General features: G+C 40.4%; 1 protein-coding gene across 1 annotated transcript; it reads left to right on the top strand.

Moving 5' to 3' along the window:
• Positions 1–6,183: 6,183 nt before the first annotated feature.
• On the top strand, positions 6,184–17,902 carry LOC136772087 (putative C-type lectin domain family 20 member A). Its single transcript, XM_066724778.1, has 9 exons — positions 6,184–6,309; positions 6,731–7,075; positions 8,017–8,364; positions 10,319–10,410; positions 10,646–10,762; positions 11,226–11,301; positions 15,268–15,359; positions 16,209–16,317; positions 17,790–17,902. The coding sequence occupies exons 1-9, from the start codon at positions 6,273–6,275 to the stop codon at positions 17,900–17,902; spliced, it is 1,329 nt and encodes a 442-aa protein (XP_066580875.1). The 5' UTR covers positions 6,184–6,272.
• The last annotated feature ends 1,031 nt before the right edge of the window (positions 17,903–18,933 follow it).

Below are 18,933 nucleotides of genomic sequence, written 5' to 3'. Positions count from 1 at the left end.
TAGTAATCATCAAAAAAAAAAAAGACAAACTCTACAGGAACTGATTTTCATATGTTTTTACATAATGTTTACTCCCATCTCTTTTCTAGTGCTTAATTTACATTTCCTGGAAGGGGGGGCACCATTAGGCCCAAGCCTTAAACTGTGTGTACCCCCAGAGAACAGGGTTTACTTTTTTTCCTCAAATCTTGGCCTTGAGTCCAAAGGATAAGGCACAGAATATTAGCCTGAGTTGAGAGGGGACCTGTGTTATGTAACTGAGAACTGTGAACAAAAGTACAAGGGGTGGGGAACTGACATGTTCTGATAGTATAAGTACTAGAAATATTAGGAGAATTGTGGTGGAGCAGGCTAATCCCTCAGTTAAAGATGCTTGAAAAAACCCTCCCAAACAAAGACTTACCTAGGGTGGGGTGGTGGAGCGGCCATCTTGGGGAAGGCAGTGGAGGGTTACAGAGGCCTTGTTAGGAAGGGACTTTAGAGACCTAATTCGCCTTATTACTGACATGAGGGGGGGTTTGACAATGTACGGTTTTATAAGGGTAAACAAACACTTTATGTTGTAGTGGTGTTGTAGTGAACCACAGACTTCCAGCTTCTTGTGTTTTGTTATTTTATTAGTATCCCTGTGAATGTGTCTTCAGTCTGTGTCTATAGACTAAATGAGTACTTATGACTAAAGGCTTAAAATGACTGGTTTGCACTTGTGAGACTTATGTACATCAAAATTTTGATTCGATCTAGGATTAGTTTCTGATCGTGTGCCATCCCTCTGCAGTAGATTTCCACAGATTCCAGAAGTGCATCACACAATTCTTGTGCATTTATTATACAATGTTACGAATCATGTACTCCAGTGTTAAATTGTCTTGTTTTAGAGTATAGTGTGTTACAGGAATGCAGTGCACTGTAAGACTATACAGTTTGCCATAGTTTAACAATATTACTGTCTGTGCCCTATAATGGTGCTTGAGTACTCGCTCACAGTATAAAGACTTGATTTAAACTCCATCAAAGGCAAAGCTGGTTGCAAATAATGCAGATACTTTGCATGAAGTCATCCCTTGATTCTAAAGGCTGGGTTTTAACTAGATAATTGACAGTTTTTATTATATTATTATTATTGTATTATTATATATTTTATTATTATTAATAATGTAATAATAATATCATTAATAATAATATTATTATTATTATTATTATTATTATTATTATTATTATTAATAATAATAATAATCATGATATTGAGAGATTGTTGCTTCCTGAAAGACAGAACTTACAGATAGCTGTGTGTATATATGGTATGTATATTATTATTATTATTATTATTATTATTATTATTATTATTTCTTGGCAGACACCCTTATCGAGGGCGACTTACAACATGAGTGCAAAACAAAGTGCAAAACTACAGTTCAGCATGTATATGTGAGGCATTCTCTGTTTTGGTTTTATACCCCCCCCCCCCCCACATTTTGAAATGGGGGGGTGGAGGGTTACTTGGTCTGAGTAGGAATACAAAATCTCAGAAAAGATTGACAATTATGACATTTTGGAACCAGACAGTCTACTGATCAAAACAAGACCATCCACATTTTGGTGGAAGCAACACACCAGTAGAGAGCTCGAAATGTCAATAGATAGAGCTAAGTCTCTTTGATAGAAAACCAAATAATATATACTGGATTAAAACAAAACAAAACAAGCCTATTTGCAAAGAAATCTGATTGAAACTGAGTGAACTGTGACCGTCTGAATGAGACCCCCCCCCCGGAGAAGATTGTGCTTTTATCCCCTGGGCACTGAATGGTGGCGGGTGACACGGTAACTCTAAATCGCATGTGTTTGAGAATGAAACATGCTGGTAGGCAAGAGAATAAGCTTTCATAAGATGTGTGAATTGTAGGAGTGCAGTGTAACATCTATGCACAGGAGCTGTGCGTAACACTGTTAGTAGTGCTTAAGAGGATGGGGTAACACAGTATATAACTATGAAATATACATTATTTTTCAGTTTTTGTTAACCTAAACTTGTTTTTTAACCTCTGGCAGTTTACTGCGTAACGTTATACCTATTCAAGTTATTCACTGGACTTGAACTGCTTACATTTCAATGAAAACTGGAAAAATAGGGGTGTTCTAAAACTTGTGACCAGTAGTATATATATATATACACTAACATTCAAAAGTTTAGGGTCACTTAGAAATGTCCTTGTTTCCGAAAGAAAATGAATTTTTGTACATTAAAATAACATCAAATTGATCAGAAATACAGTGTAGACATTGTTAATGTTGTAAATGACTATTGTAACTGGAAATGGCTGATTTGTAATGGAATATCTACACAGGCATACAGAGCCCCATTATCAGCAATCATCAGTCCTGTGTTCCTATGTAATGTTATGTTTGCTAAACCAAGTTTATCATTTTAAAAGGCTAACTGATCATTAGAAAACCCTTTTGCATTTATGTTAGCACAGATAAAACTATTGTGCTGATTTAAAGAAGCAATAAAACTGGCCATTTTTAGACTAGCTTAGACTAGAGCATCAGCATTTATGGGTTTGATTACAGGCTCAAAATGGCCAGAAACAAATAACTTTCTTCTGAAACTCATGTCTGTTCTTGTTCTGAGAAATTAAGGCTTTTCCATGCGAGAAACTAAAGATCTCGTACAACGCTGTGTACTACTCCCTTCACAGAACAGCACAGACTGGCTCTAACCAGAATAGGAAGAGGAGTGGAGGCCCCAGTGCACAAGTGAGCAAGAGGACAAATACATTAGAGTGTCTAGTTTGAGAAAAGACGCCTCACAAGTCCTCAACTGGCAGCTTCATTAAATAGTACCTGCAAAACACCAGTCTCAATGTCAACAGTGAAGAGGCGACTCCAGGATGCTGGCCTTCTAGGCAGAGTTGCAAAGAAAAAGCTATATCTCCGACCGGCCAATAAAAATAAAAGATTAAGATGGGCCTAAGAATGCAGACACTGGACAGAGGAAGATTAGAAAAAGTGTTATGGACAGACAAATCTAAGTTTGAGGTGTTTGGATCACATTTGTGAGATGCAGACCAAATGAAAAGATGCTGGAGGAGTGCTTGACGCCATCAAGTCAGGCATGGTGGAGACAATGTGATGGTCTGGGGTGCTTTGGTGGTGGTAAAGATGGAGATTTGTACAGGGTAAAAGGGATCTTGAAGAAGGAAGGCTATCACTCCATTTTGCAATGCCATGCCATACCCTGTGGACAGCGCTTGTTTGGAGATAGTTTCTTCCTACAACAGGACAATGACCCAAAGCACAGCTCCAAACTATGCAAGAACTATTTACGGAAGACGCATTCAGCTGGTATTCTGTCTATAATAGAGTGGCCAGCACAGTTACCAGATCTCAACCCTATTGAGCTGTTGTGGGAGCAGCTTGACCATATGGTACCCAAGAAGTGCCCATCAAGCCAATCCAACTCGTGGGAGGTGCTTCAGGAAGCATGGGTTGAAATCTCTTCAGATTACCTCAACAAATTGACAACTAGAATGCCAAAGGTCTGCAAGGCTGCAATTGCTGCAAATGCAGGATTCTTTGACGAAAGCAAAGTTTGAAGGACCACAATTGTTACTTAAATTAAAAATAATTATTTCCAACCTTGTGACAAGCCAATATTCATGTTTTATATAAACTGTATAATGTTTTATATTAATAATAATATGCAGAATGAGCAAATTAGATTTATCGAGCTAGCAACAGGCAGTTGTTCAGGGCATAACCTCTAGACATTCTTCTCTCCACTCTGACTTCTGTTTATTATGACAAGAGGAACACCCAAACAGATAAATAGCCCACAGTTACCAGTTAGCTTAATGTTTGTTTGTGGTTTCTTGTTCGTCTCTCAGGGCTGAAGATGTTGCATTATAATGATTGATTACCATTGTCCATTGTTAAAGAAAACTGTGAGACTGGGCAGTTTGTATGCCATAATAGGAAAACACCTGCTTCCATGATGATCCCCCTCCTCAGGAAGACAACCACAAACATTACAAGAGTCAGGGACCTGACCTCAAGACAACACTTTGGGAAACCTGTGACTGCCCTGTCTACCGAACCACATGTCATACATTGTATGTAAGCTATTAACTTCTGCTGTTCAAAGAGACTCCACACAGGTAGAGAGCTTCCATGTCAGGGCCTCTCAGGCCTGGCATGTAAAATAAATACATTTGTCCTCTGTGCATCAAGACCTCACCTTGTAAATGACTATACACTCACCTAAAGGATTATTAGGAACACTATACTAATACTGTGTTTGACCCCCTTTCGCCTTCAGAACTGCCTTAATTCTATGTGGCATTGATTCAACAAGGTGCTGAAAGCATTCTTTAGAAATGTTGGCCCATATTGATAGGATACCATCTTGCAGTTGATGGAGATTTGTGGGATGCACATCCAGGGCACGAAGCTCCTGTTTCACCACATCCCAAAGATGCTCTATTGGGTTGAGATCTGGTGACTGTGGGGGCCATTTTAGTACAGTGAACTCATTGTCATGTTCAAGAAACCAATTTGAAATGATTCGACCTTTGTGACATGGTGCATTATCCTGCTGGAAGTAGCCATCAGAGGATGGGTACATGGTGGTCATAAAGGGATGGACATGGTCAGAAACAATGCTCAGGTAGGCTGTGGCATTTAAACGATGCCCAATTGGCACTAAGGGGCCTAAAGTGTGCCAAGAAAACATCCCCCACACCATTACACCACCACCACCAGCCTGCACAGTGGTAACAAGGCATGATGGATCCATGTTCTCATTCTGTTTACGCCAAATTCTGACTCTACCATCTGAATGTCTCAACAGAAATCGAGACTTATCAGACCAGGCAACATTTTTCCAGTCTTCAACTGTCCAATTTTGGTGAGCTTGTGCAAATTGTAGCCTCTTTTTCCTATTTGTAGTGGAGATGAGTGGTACCCGGTGGGGTCTTCTGCTGTTGTAGCCCATCCGCCTCAAGGTTGTACGTGTTGTGGCTTCACAAATGCTTTGCTGCATACCTCGGTTGTAATGAGTGGTTATTTCAGTCAAAGTTGCTCTTCTATCAGCTTGAATCAGTCGGCCCATTCTCCTCTGACCTCTAGCATCAACAAGGCATTTTCGCCCACAGGACTGCCGCATACTGGATGTTTTTCCCTTTTCACACCATTCTTTGTAAACCCTAGAAATGGTTGTGCGTGAAAATCCCAGTAACTGAGCAGATTGTGAAATACTCAGACCGGCCCGTCTGGCACCAACAACCATGCCACGCTCAAAATTGCTTAAATCACCTTTCTTTCCCATTCAGACATTCAGTTTGGAGTTCAGGAGATTGTCTTGACCAGGACCACACCCCTAAATGCATTGAAGCAACTGCCATGTGATTGGTTGATTTAGATAATTGCATTAATGAAAAATTGAACAGGTGTTCCTAATAATCCTTTAGGTGAGTGTATATATATATATATATATATACACCGATCAGCCATAACATTATGACCACCTGCCTAATATTGTGTAATTGTGTAATTTTCCACCAAAACAGCCCTGACCTGTCGAGGCATGGACTCCACTAGACCTCTGAAGGTGTGCTGTGGTATCTGGCACCAAGATGTTAGCAGCAGATCCTTTAAGTCCTGTAAGTTGCAAGGTGGGGTCTCCATGGATCGGACTTGTTTGTCCAGCACATCCCACAGATGCTCGATTGGATTGAGATCTGGGGAATTTGGGGGCCAAGTCAACACTTTGAACTCATGATTTATCAGACCAGGCCACCTTCTTCCATTGCTCCATGGTCCAGTTCTGATGCTCACGTGCCCATGGTAGGCACTTTCAGCAGTGGACAGGGGTCAGCATGGGCACCCTGACTGGTCTGCAGCTACTTTAAGGACAAATGTTCACTTGTTGCTTAATATATCGCACTCATTGACTCACTCAGGTGCCATGATAACGAGATTATCAGTGTTATTCACTTCACCTGTCAGTGGTCATAATGTTATGGCTGATCGGTGTATATATAGTTTACTATGACTGGGTGATAACATGAATGATAGTGTAAAAGATATACAGTTGATGTGTTTGCATTATTATTATTAGAATAACTAGTAGTTGAAGTAAAGATAAAAGTATTAGCTGCAAACTGTGTTCATAGCAAGCTGTCCTTGAGGGACCCCACAGGTCACTGACTCATCTGTAGTTGTTAAGACTCTTTTCTCTTTGTGTCTTTGCAGACTTACAGGCTGCACGGATGGACCAATGTGTCTTACTGTTCCTGCTCTTTACAGGTGTGCCCAACTTTCTCCCTATATATTGCTCTACATGTGGACAAGAGATTGTTGATCAGGTTGATGTGGATCTGGGATCTTCAGCCCTGGTCCTGAAGAGCTAGAGTGTAGTGTAGTACAGGGACCAATGGTTTTCATTCAATCCCAGCTCTCAAATAAACTACTGTATCATAGCTCTGACTTATGTTTGGTCAAACAATAACTTTCTTATTGATTAAGATGCAGAGTCTGTAGACTGAAATTCAGAGCTCTTCGTGACCAGTGTGGAAGACAACATAATAGGATGAATGTGGATGAATATCTAGGCAGTTGTTTTAGGTTAGTTTTTTGTCATTTTACTGTGTTGATCTGTGAAAGATGTTGGTGCAATATTTTTATTTAGTGAATTTCTTCATGTTGAGTGAGGATGCTCTTTGTTTAGGGCTCAGAGAGGGGGCTACCAGCTATTACAGGAAATTCCATCTTGTGACTTCAATGGCAACTTGGTCTGAAGCACAACAGTACTGCAGAGAGAAATACAGCGACCTAGCCACAGCCAACAGCCTAGAAGAAGCAGTCGAGGTTTCTGAGATGGCAGCAGCAAATCAGTACACATGGATTGGGCTGCACAGGGGTAACTGGAAGTGGTCCAATGGCAATCCCATGACATTCAACAAATTGACCATAGTGGAAGCTAGGGAACCTCCGTGCTGTGGCTTAGTCAGTTCAGATGGCACCTGGGGGAAGACATCCTGCCTGGAGCAACACAGCTTCCTTTGCTATGAAGGTAAAAGGCCTGACTCTCAGACACTGCACCACTGTCGAGGGGATATTGCTATGACAATGAGGTCATGTGACAGGAAATTATATGCCACCAAAGTACAAAATCAATGATGGATATATGGCCACTGTTGAGGTCAAATACATTTCCACTAAATCAAATCACGTGCTTGTGTCACTGGTGACGTGTTGCCTCAGCCTCCCTGGATTCTGTATTGAGTTTGGGGTGCCTCATCGTCACCCTCCCGGTCCTTCCACAGGATTTTTGAGCTCAGAAACCTCACTTCACTCATCAAGGTGATTTTAAACACTAACAAAAATACCTTGCGCTAACTGGACTCCGGGGTAGGCGTCTACATTTCAGAAATGCAAACACAGGGCAGGTTTCACTACATACATACACACTTTATTAAATACTTCACTTCAAATATAAAGTACAGATTCAGGTAAACCCCAGTTATCCAAGAAAGAGAAACTATCCAAAGATGAGTTGTCAAGTCTAGCTCCAGCAAAAGAGGAAGTATGGGGGGGTGTCTCACTATTTATAGCAGATGGAAGAGGGGGGTTGATAGGGTGACACACTGTCTGGAACCGGTAGGCAGCTTTGATACACGTATTTTCAGAGTTCCCATGGGTAACTGCATAGTTTCTTGACTTAATGAAATATTAATTTTCAGCCTCATATCTGATGCCTAGCAGGACAGTCTATCTATTAAGGGGAAATTGATTTTATTAGCATGGATTAAATATTGCATATCAACACCAAATTCTACATTTATAGAGTTTGTGTTGGACTTCTCTTTCCTTTGGTCTTCATATCTCTGCCAAAGCTGACAGATACTGCTCACAGTAGGAATGGAAGGGGGTCAGACTCAAGCTTTTTCTATGTTATTTCAAATTCCTTTCACAGCCCTTTCCTTTTTTTAACACTTAGCTCTGCCTTTTCAGAGACCAGCGAAGGCCTTAAGAAATACATTGTGGTACAGCAGGTGAAAAGCTGGACTGAAGCTCAGAGATACTGCAGAGAGCGACACACAGACCTGGTCAGTGTCACCAGTGCCACTGAAGACCAGGATGTGAAGATAAAAGCCCAGGGAACAGTAGTCTGGATTGGGCTGTTCTTCGAGCCCTGGACATGGTCTGATGGTGCCAAGTTCTCATTGGATTACTTTAATAATATTGAATCATACTCATTGAGTGAAGAATGTGCTTGTGTGTCTGTCTACTATTCATGTGGGACACGGAAATGGAATGATTTTTCTTGTAATGTTAAGATGCCATTCATTTGCTATGAAGGTAATTTTCACTGATGATTGTAGAACAGACATTGTTCTAGGCTCTGATTTAGCAACATGGCAGGTAAACCATGTGACCACTCACCACCCCTTGAACAAATCTGAATGTAGGTGATTAGGTATGCTAAACTTTGATTGGGTCACGACTGTCATGTTTTTATTGGAGCAACCTGCCTTGAACAAATCACAGATAGCAGCATACCAATACCATGCTTGCAAAATTTCAGCACAGTGGGCTTTAGAATTCTGGGGAAATTGCTAGAATTACAATGCACAGCACAATATGGTCACCATTCTAGGGGACCGATGTAAATATCATGAACCGGCTTTAAAGTAGGTCATAATTGAAGAATTTGCTGATATATAGTGCAAATAGATTAGGAGTTGCAGGGTGTGCTATGTTGGCATGTAAAAGCAATTTGGAACCCACACCATGTAAGTGATTGATCTCACCATGATCATATTATATCCCACTGAATTAAATTTGTTGACTTCTTTGTCTAATGGAATATGTATTTTTTCCACACATGTAACTTGATTGTGTTGTTGTGGTCATGGTTTTAAGAGCATCCGCTCACATTTTACAGATATTAAAGATAGTGTTACTAGTAATTTCAGCAGAGTGAACCTTAGTTTCTGAATTGTACATTTTGTTAACAGGGTAGTGCCAGAAAATGTATAATCCAACATGGCCACCTAAAGCACATGGCCATGTAGGTTTAAGTAATGGACTTGCATGTATATGTAAATTTTTAGTAGTGTATTACATAGCACAGTAGAGAACGTTTATATCAAATGTGAGGGGGCGATCATGGCTGTGCTGCAACTTGCCTCGAAAAAACTTGATAGAGCACCATAATAGTGTCACACATGCAATTTCAGCACTTTGCACCTTTCAGTTCTGGAGAAGAAGTCTGAGTATTAATTTTTTTATTTATTTTTTGTGTTACAATGACAGATAAACCTTGTGACCTTGTGACTCAATTTTAATAAATCAAAATATTTAGGTGTAGCATGTGCAGAACAAGTGGTTTCAGAGAGGATGATTGTATGTAGCATGTGATCTACCTGAATCCAGCAAGAGGACTGATGGGTGTGTAGAGGTTTTTGAAATATTAATACATTCTGACACACAAACCCTGTTTTTTTGTTTTTTTTTACAAATCCTAACAGATACAATAGGTGCCCTGCACCTCTGGAACTAAGCCATCTAATAATTAGCTATAAAATATTTTGAAATTCATGACCTCTGTGGTGGTCCCAAAGTCAGACATGCAAGAATAAGGGCAGCAAGGCTTCAAAACTGGAACATTTATTGTCTTCCCAAAGATCCAGAACAAAACCAGTGTAGTCACTGCAAGACACTACATAATCACACATAGACCGGTGTTAATCTCTACCAGGCTCTCCCTTACGAAGGCCCTTGAACCAGTTTGTATAGCTTTGGCCACTTAGCCCCACCCATTAAACAAATAGGAGTAACAATTAAAAAAAACTATCATAAAACCACAAAACACGTTACCAAAAATAAGTTTCAAAATAAGCTTATAACAAAAAGTGATATTCAATTCAAAACTAAACTCCAAAACCTCTCTTCTACTTTCCCAAGATGGTTGTTCCACAGCCCCACCCCAGGTATGCCTTTGTTTGGAAGGTCTGTTCTTTCCCAAACACCTTAACAAAGGGATGGGCCTACTCCATCACAACGTCTATCAAACCTAAATCAAGCAATACCAGCAAAATATGCAGGGGAATAAGCAAGCACCTTTTAGAAAGACAGAAGCATGTCACCTGGGTTTTGATTAATGTATTCTGGGATCAAATTTATAAAGTACATACATTGGAGCCTAAGAATGTAGTGAGCCCAGTGGTGTCCTTGACTTGGAGGGTTGAGGAGCTTGAGGGGGCACATCTCTCTGACTTTGGGCTGTGTCTTCTGTTTTGTCTCCCTTCAGGAAAAGAAAGGCTGGTGCAGACAGTGACCTTCACAGTAGATTCCAAAATAGATCCCAATAATCCAGAAATGAGAGAGAACGTCTTGCGTCAGGTAGGGGGGGAATTCAACTGAATTCAATAGCAGAGAGCCCAAGTTTTTTCCAATAGTAAGTTGAATGACCTATACCACAGAACTTACTACTGTGCACTAGCATAATGGTAAGAAAACAGGCCCTCAGGATTTCTGTAGTTGTGCACCATGGTCCTAATGGAATGTGTTTATGTGTGTGTGTGTGTGTAACATAGAAGCAAGAGAACCATTTCCCCCCCCTTCGATATGCTTTCAGGCGAGAGGGAGGTTCTCCCAGCTGGGACTGACTGGGGAGGTGCAGCTGTGGTGGAGAGAACGGCAGGATGGGCAGGTTTTCCACCAGGAGATGGAGGAACCAGACAAAGGTGAGATAGTGGGGCCCCTCTGCATGGCTACCAAATGTGGGACACAACCCATCTCAGTATACTTCATTACACTAAACTACGCTACAGTACTGTCAACAACACTACACATCATTGCCCTAGACTACATTAAACTGAACCACACTGCACTGCTGGACACTGTACTGCACTGAAAACATACAGCTTATTAAATTTATGTGCTATGTGTTGTAAGGTTTCAGTAATCCACCTGTAATCAGTGCTGTAGTGGTAACACAATAAGAGGATATCCTATACGGTCAGAAGATGCGGCTGTACTTTGGCCCCATATGACCTTGCTCAACAAATACAGTGTCTATCTCCATCAGTGCAGTGTATAGCTCGATCAGTGCAGTGTGTTTGTGTGTGTGTGTGTGTGTGTGTGGGGGGGGGGATGACATCTAACTCAACCCTACTGTAACTGGCTTACTCTGTGGTTCTGTGTCTTGTCTGCAGATCAGTGTGGCCCCAGTGGACCCTGAGCTCAAGTCTGACATCAGCCTCCACAGCCAGGCTGTCTGGGAGGGTCCTGGTGAGATCTGAGGAGAGTCTCCCTTTAAACACATCAAATTGCAGACTATCTACACACCAGACAATCCAATATCTAAATTAATTACTGGTGATTCTCTGCTTTGATGCTTTCCAGTAAAATTATAATTGATGTCTTCACCAAATAATGTAATATTGTTTGTATTCCAAATACCACACAGACAGTATCTTCTAACACATGCTAATGTCTTGATACAATGTGCAGTTCATCCAACAGCAGACATCTTTTAACAGATTTTCTTTTAAATATCTAGGAGTAAATCTATTTTTGTAAAGATTTTATTTTCTGTAAGAAAGTTACAATTTTAGGTTCATGTTTTTAATATTATGATAAACATAAATTCACATTAAATCAATATAATTTATAACAATTTAAACATTAACATTAATACAACTTGTTACATGAATGTGTCATATTTACATCTAAATGTGCTTTAATCCCGTCATATCTATAGTACTTTAAGCACTGGAAACATTGAAGAAGTAATAAATTATAAAATCACCAGCATCATGATAATAATGAACATCTCAGCTGTTGCTCTTATTACTGTTACAAATGCCATTTGCTGCTGGATTCACTGTGAAACCTAGTGGCTGTATCTCTGCATCTCAGTCATGTGACATTTATTTTCCACAGCTGAGAAACATTTTCTCACTGATGTTTTGGATTGCTTTTTCAAAGTTTCTCTCCATTAAAATTCTTGCAATTTTAAGACTTTTTGGGGTACAGTGCTCACCACACTGGATAAATGCAATACATTTTATATTAAAGCTACCCTTCAGACAGAGAAGAACAGTTAAGTGTCGTTTAGTTTACTAAAAGTGTTATTCTAATACACTTAGAATTGGCTTAACTGTACATTACTTTGTAAGAGTGTTTGTCTAGTTAGGTAGGGAAATATATAAGCAATAACTATATATATAGTTTCTATGTGGTGGGAAACATAGGGATAATTATTTGGAATAAATAATTAAAACTGTCCTAAACCACCATGTTTTTGAGGGCTTTTGTTTTCTCTACATCAGGGCTTCCCAACCTTTTCCATTCCAAGGCCCACTTGATCAACATCATAAATCTTTAATCTTTAATTTGTATTTTAATTTGTATTTTATTCAATAGATAAAAAAAGTGTCGGAAATAACGAATTGGTATTAAAATGGTGTAAAACCCTTGATGAATAAACCACGGTGTCAGTAACATTAAAAAAAGACCACTATACTGGAATTAATAAATACAGAAGACACTGTTAACTAAAGAAAAAGACTCCCTTCTACAGTTTGTCTCATTATTATTATTATTATTATTATTATTATTATGAATAAGAGGTAAATTGCAATCAACTTAGTACGGAGCTGCTTACTAACCACGGGATCATCTCCATGTCCATCGATGTCATGGTCTCTCAGGGGAAGGACCGCAGAGTTTAGGGAGTTAGGACACGTAGAGTGGGCAGACAAGACAAAGGGGCCAGGCAAGGACATGGTCGAGGAAACAAGCTATGGTCGTGGGATCGGGCAGACAGACTGGCAAAGGCGAGACGGAATCGAAAACGGAAAGACAGGCGATAATAATCACGGCAGCGAGGCGACAGTTTACAATCGTTGCAGCCAATGGAAACAGAGGAAGAGTGAAGAAGTGCACAACAGAGACCGGAATTTTAATAAGGTGATTGGCAGGTGAGAAAAGAACAATGAATGGAAAGGAAAGACAGGGAGACAGCGGCCTCTACTGGAGAGAGAGGGTGTTGGCTTAAAACCCTGACAATCGATGCAATTGACCCATTAATCCTAATAAATTATCCATACTGATTTAAATTTGCATTGAATAAATGATCCCGGAGATTGGTAGTTCCTCCGTGATATACCACTTTTCAGTTGTACAGCTTACATTCAAATTGCTGGGTGTCTTCCGTGCATGTAGCAAAAAATCCCAAACAGCAGATGTTTTTTAAGACATTTGTTTAGTTTTTGCATGATGGCAGATAAAGAAAAAATAATGCAGAGTAACACAGACTGGTCCACATGCATGCTGATAGTTTGGGGATAGTACTCTTTCAGAAGAAAAAAATGTTTAAATTGTACATTTTCAAAATACATTGTTTAAATTTAATCTGGTCCAATACCTGCTGACACAAAGTTTTTTAACTTTGTTATATTCCACAACATTTATGAAAGTAATGGGGATTATACAAATCAAATGTTTTAATGTAGATAGACTATGAGTGACATCTGAAGTCAATGACTGTATTTGAAACCGCAAACTACCCATACTATACATACAACATACCAACATTTCAGTAATGTTGAAATGTTGGTATGTAGTATGTGTAGTATGGGTAGTATGCAGTTTCAAATACAGCCAAGAGAAAAAAAAAAGATGTGATTGTCACGTGACAAACCTTCAAAACCTAAGGTATGGAGACCGTACGAACCTTCCAAGACAGGCCTAATTATATATATATATATATATATATATATATATATATATATATATATATATATATATGTATATTACAAAAAATGTATTCCTATTTTAAAACCATTTACAAATGTTTGTGGCCCACCGGCAGTACCTTTACGGCACACTAGTGGGTCATGGCCCACAGGTTGGGAATCACTGATCTATGATCTAGGTAGTTTTTGTTTAGTTTTTTGCCATTATACTGTGTTGTTTTGTGAAAGATAAGCATTCCTGATGTAATCTTTGAATTCACTGAAGTTCAGAGAATTAAATTGATGCTTTATTTAGGTCTCAGAGAGGGGGCTACCATAAATAACAGAAAATTCCACCTTGTGAATTCACCTGAGACTTGGTCTGAAGCACAACAGTATTGCAGAGATAAATACACAGACCTGGCCACAGCCTATACCATAGAAAAAGCAGTTGAGTTTTCTCAGATCACTGCAATCAATCAGTATACATGGATTGGGATGTGCCGGGGTTACTTTCAGTGGTCAAATGGCCTTCCGGTGAAATTCAACAAATTGACCATAGTGGAATCTAGGGAACCTCCGTGCTGTGGCGTAGTCACTTCAGATGGCACTTGGAAGAAGACATCCTGCCTGGAGCAACACAGCTTCCTTTGCTATGAAGGTAAAAGGCCTGACTCTCAGACACTGCACCACTGCCGAGGGGATAATGCTATGACAACGAGGTCATGTGACAGGAAGTTATATGCCACTATAGCATACAATCAATGGCAAATATATTATTACCAGACCTTAGGCTCCTTAAAAGGGCCACTGAGGAGGTCAAATACATTACAAATAAATCAGAAGTGCTTGTGCCACTGGTTTGATAACTCAAATCTGGTGATTTTGTATTGAGTCTGGGGGCATTATTATCACCCTTTACAGGTTATTTGACCTTGAAACCCCTCTTTACTCATCTAGGCAATTTAAATAACACTATTAAAATACCTTGTTCTCACTGACACGGTAGGAGTATACTTTGCTGAAATGGAAATACAGGGCACGTGTCACTCAGGTCCCCTTACACACATACAAGCATGCACATGCACACATACAAACACACATGCATACATACACACTTAAAATATAAAATAATAACACTATAAATCACTGAAAAATAATTTGCAACCTCATATCTGATACCTGACAGGACAGTCTATCACAGTCTATCGCAGGGTTTTTTATTATGAGGGATTGGATATTGTAGTTCAACACTAACTTATTTTACAGCTACAGAGATTGTGTAGGGCTTTTCTTGCCTACCATATCTCTGCCACAGTACTGCTCACAGCAGGAATGGAAGTTTTTTTTTCTGTTATTCAAATTTGCCTTCACAACAATGAGTTTTAATTAATGTCTTCTGGAATTTAGCTGATAAGGTCAATCCCTTTGGTGTACTTGGTTTGGAGGTTTGAGGAGCTCCAGGGGGCACATCACACTAACTTTGGGCCGTGTCTTTTGTCTTGTCTCCTTTCAGGTAGAGACAGGCTGGTGCAGAGAGTGACCCTCAGACTGGATCCAATAATCAATCCCAATCACCCTGAAATGAGAGAGTATGTCTTGCGCCAGGTAGGGGGGAAGTCAGCTTATGCAAATTCAACAACAGAGAGACCAAGGTGCCAGGCAGGTTTTTCCAGTAGAAAATTCACATGCTTTGACTTTGCTTAAATGTGTGTGTGTGTGTGTGTCTAAGACAGCTTGTCCTTCTGTCCTCCTTCTCCAATCTGTCCACAGATTCTGAAGTCCCTCCAGAGAGACACTTCTGGCACTGTTGTTAATTCCTCCACTTTCCCAACACTTTTGCTGTTTCTTCTCATTATGTCTCCTAGCCTCTTCTTGAAATGGATATAATTGAAAGTATTTCTCTTTTAAATCCTTCATCTGGATGCTTCCTCCCCTTGATGAATGACAGAAGGTCTTTCAGAGACTGGCAGACCTTTTCCTCCTTCTGTCTGTCCACAATCTCTGCCATCTTAGTAATTCTCAGCCATGTTAGTAAGAGCTCTTCTGGTTTTAGTGAGGAAAACTGCATCACTTTCTTCTGGGCACTTTAAGAATTTACAAACTTCAAAAATATTATTTTACTCCAGCTGCAGTAGAATTGCACTCACAATGTTTTTACATTCTTATGATAATTTTTCCTTCCTCCTGTGTGGATCTACGCTTCATTCAGCAAATTGTCAGAGGCTGGTTGGCCATGAAGCAGCAGTGCTGGTAGTTTGTTGATTCCACAATGGTGAGCCTTTCATTCAGCTTCACTGAAATCAGAAAAGAGAGTTTTCTGATCATTATGTAAGCCTCTGTCAGCTGGTCATTTAGATCCACCCAGTGATTTCACAGGCCCTTGTACACACAATGCACAGGTGTGATGTGTAAACAGCAACTCATCCCGCTGCTCTGCTCTCGCTGTACTTTCAGGTGAGAGAGAGGTTCTCCCAGCTGGGACTGACTGTGGAGGTGCAGCTGTGGTGGAGAGAGAGGCTGGATGGGCAGGTTTTCCACCAGGAGACAAAGGAACAAGCCAAAGGTGAGATAGTGGAGCCAGTCTGCACATCTACCAAATGTGGGACACAACCCACCTCAGTATACTTCATTACACTGCAATATAGCATACTACACTACAGTACCGTCAACAACAATACATTGCATTACCCTAGACTACATTAAATTGAACCGAACCAAACCAAGACTGTATTCTTGCCCCTGATATCCTTGCTCAATGAGTGCAGAGTGTGCATCTCTATCAGTACAGTGTGTGCAGTGTGTGTGTGTGTGTGTGTGTGTGTGAGAGAGAGACATCTTACTCTAGTCCTGCTGTAACTGACTCCCTCCGCTGTTGTGTGTCTTGTCCACAGATCATTGTGGCCCCATTGGACCCCGAGTTCCAGTCTGAACCAGCCAGGCTGTCTATGAGAGAAGACTGTTGAAGTGTCTCCTTTTAAAAACAGGAATTTGCAGACTATTTACACACCAGACAATCCAATATCTAAAGTAATGGCAATGCAAAAAGCTGTTATTCCTTTTTTTGTTTCCTATTAGCATTATGCTCTCTATTTGTGTGGATCTGTTGTGTATTGCTCAGTATTGTACACTGTGTTGTAATCCTAACTTTATAACACACTTATATTCATAGATTCCTTACTCCATCAGTAATGTGAAAAAACACTCGGATAAGATCTGTTAAACAAGTTGTCACATGACAGCCATGGATTCCGTGAAGCATCTTGTGTATTGTTCTCGCACATGCAAACCACCCTTCCTGGCATTTTCCTGCAAAAACAGCATGTGAACTGTGTGTACAGCTAATTTACATAATAATTAACCTATTTGCCTTTAATTTGAATGACATCCAATAAACAGCAACTCATCCCTAAGTGCAATAAACTAAAATCATGTAAACCCCGGGAGAGAGAGGATCATTTCATCTTTGACATACAGTCATATGCAGGCCAGACCATTGTGGGCGTACGACTGCAAGCAGGCCCTGAAGCCTGTGATTTTCCTAGGGATCTCTACACAGGCCTCATCCATTTCCTTCCCATGGATCTTCTCCTTTAACAGGACCACCTGAAACCCTGGGTTGATGTCCACCTGTGTAGGGTGGTCCCGCCTTACCCTGCCCACCTGATGCTAAGCCAGGGTGCTGGTGTGATTTCTGCTGTCATCCCCTAACAAGCCAACCACAGTTCCCCATTCACCAGGCACGTGCACAAATACACCACAGGGGGGACTGAGCCCTTTTCCCTCAGACTCTTGCCCTCTTGGTCCCCCACCCTCCTCACCTAACCTCCACTCCTGACCACAGTTCAGCAGCGCACTTCGTCAGCCAACACCCCCAAATCCCCCTGGCCCTGCACCATACTTCGTCAGCTCACACACAACCCTGCGATGTAGGGTGTCCCTTTTGTGCTTGAGTCCCTGCCCCCCATGGTGTCTGTGCACAGCCCTGCCATTCACCCAAAGGAGGTGGGCCCACACCTTCTGGTGTGTCTGTTCCAGTTGGCCTTCAAGCTGACGATCAGGGTGGGCAGATGGCCTTGTCCATCATGGTATATCCTGGGATCGAGAAGCATGACAATGCCACTGTGACCACCACAGACAGCAGGAAATGAGCAATATTGTAACTTTCCAATGTGTGGAATGACAAGGGAATCAACCAAATTTCAACCATTCCTCCATACACAATCTTTCCAGATCCATGATATCCTTAGAATGCAGATAACTGACCGCAGGTTTTCAATGGGATTCAAGTCCAGAGACTGAATTCACCATTGCAAAATGTAGATTTTGTGGTCAATTAACCATTTGTTTGTGGATTCTGTTGTGTGCTTGGGGTTAGTGTGTTTGTGTGTCAGTGTGTTTGTGGTTTGTTAGTGTGTGTGTGTGTGTGTTTGTATTGTGTTTTATTTTTTGTTTGCTTTCAGTGATCTCTTACCTTGATCTGCAGGTGCTTCAGCTTTCAATGGAAACAGGCAAATCAGTCAGTGAGGATTTGAATGCCAGCTCTAACTTTGCCTCTTTCTCCTATATTCCAGGCTCTGACCTGATTGAGGAGCCTCAAATTCACATACACAGAAGAGCTTTTCTCTCCTGCCAATAATTGGGAATACTAAGGTAAGTGTGTGCTATATTACTAATTAAGCATGTTATAAGACTCTGTCGATTGATTCCCATTTAGCTTTGGGTCTTTAAACTTACTCCAGTGGGGGTGCACTGAGTCTAAGCTTTACCCTAACAGCATCAAATAAATGACGTTACTGTCAACCTAACTCTGTAACAAATCACATAAAAATTATGAGATGTTTTATTACTGACTGACTGGCCTCTACTACATCGCCATTTACTTTTACATTTCTCAGTGTGCTTTACATTTAAATGCATCTCCTATATTTCGTTTTCTTTTTCAATTTGACAAAACCCCTTCTGTCAATCACAGCTACTAGGCAGTATCCAGTGTGCTTATTGGCTAATCCAATACACTGTGTAGTGGGGTTCAATTGAGTTTAATTGGAAATTTAGAGTATAATAAAGAGTAAAATAATGAAAAGCACCAGGGGTCTATTACAAATAAAAAAGTACATTATAAAAAAATATGCTTTAAAATTGTTGAATGCTGAAATACTTTGGATATACTGCTTTACTT

Source organism: Amia ocellicauda, chromosome 15 (assembly GCF_036373705.1).
Source record: "Amia ocellicauda isolate fAmiCal2 chromosome 15, fAmiCal2.hap1, whole genome shotgun sequence".
In the NCBI taxonomy this organism is placed as follows: Eukaryota; Metazoa; Chordata; class Actinopteri; order Amiiformes; family Amiidae; genus Amia; species Amia ocellicauda.
The sequence above is the reverse complement of the archived record's forward strand: the minus strand, read 5'-3'. Positions and strand labels throughout refer to the sequence as shown.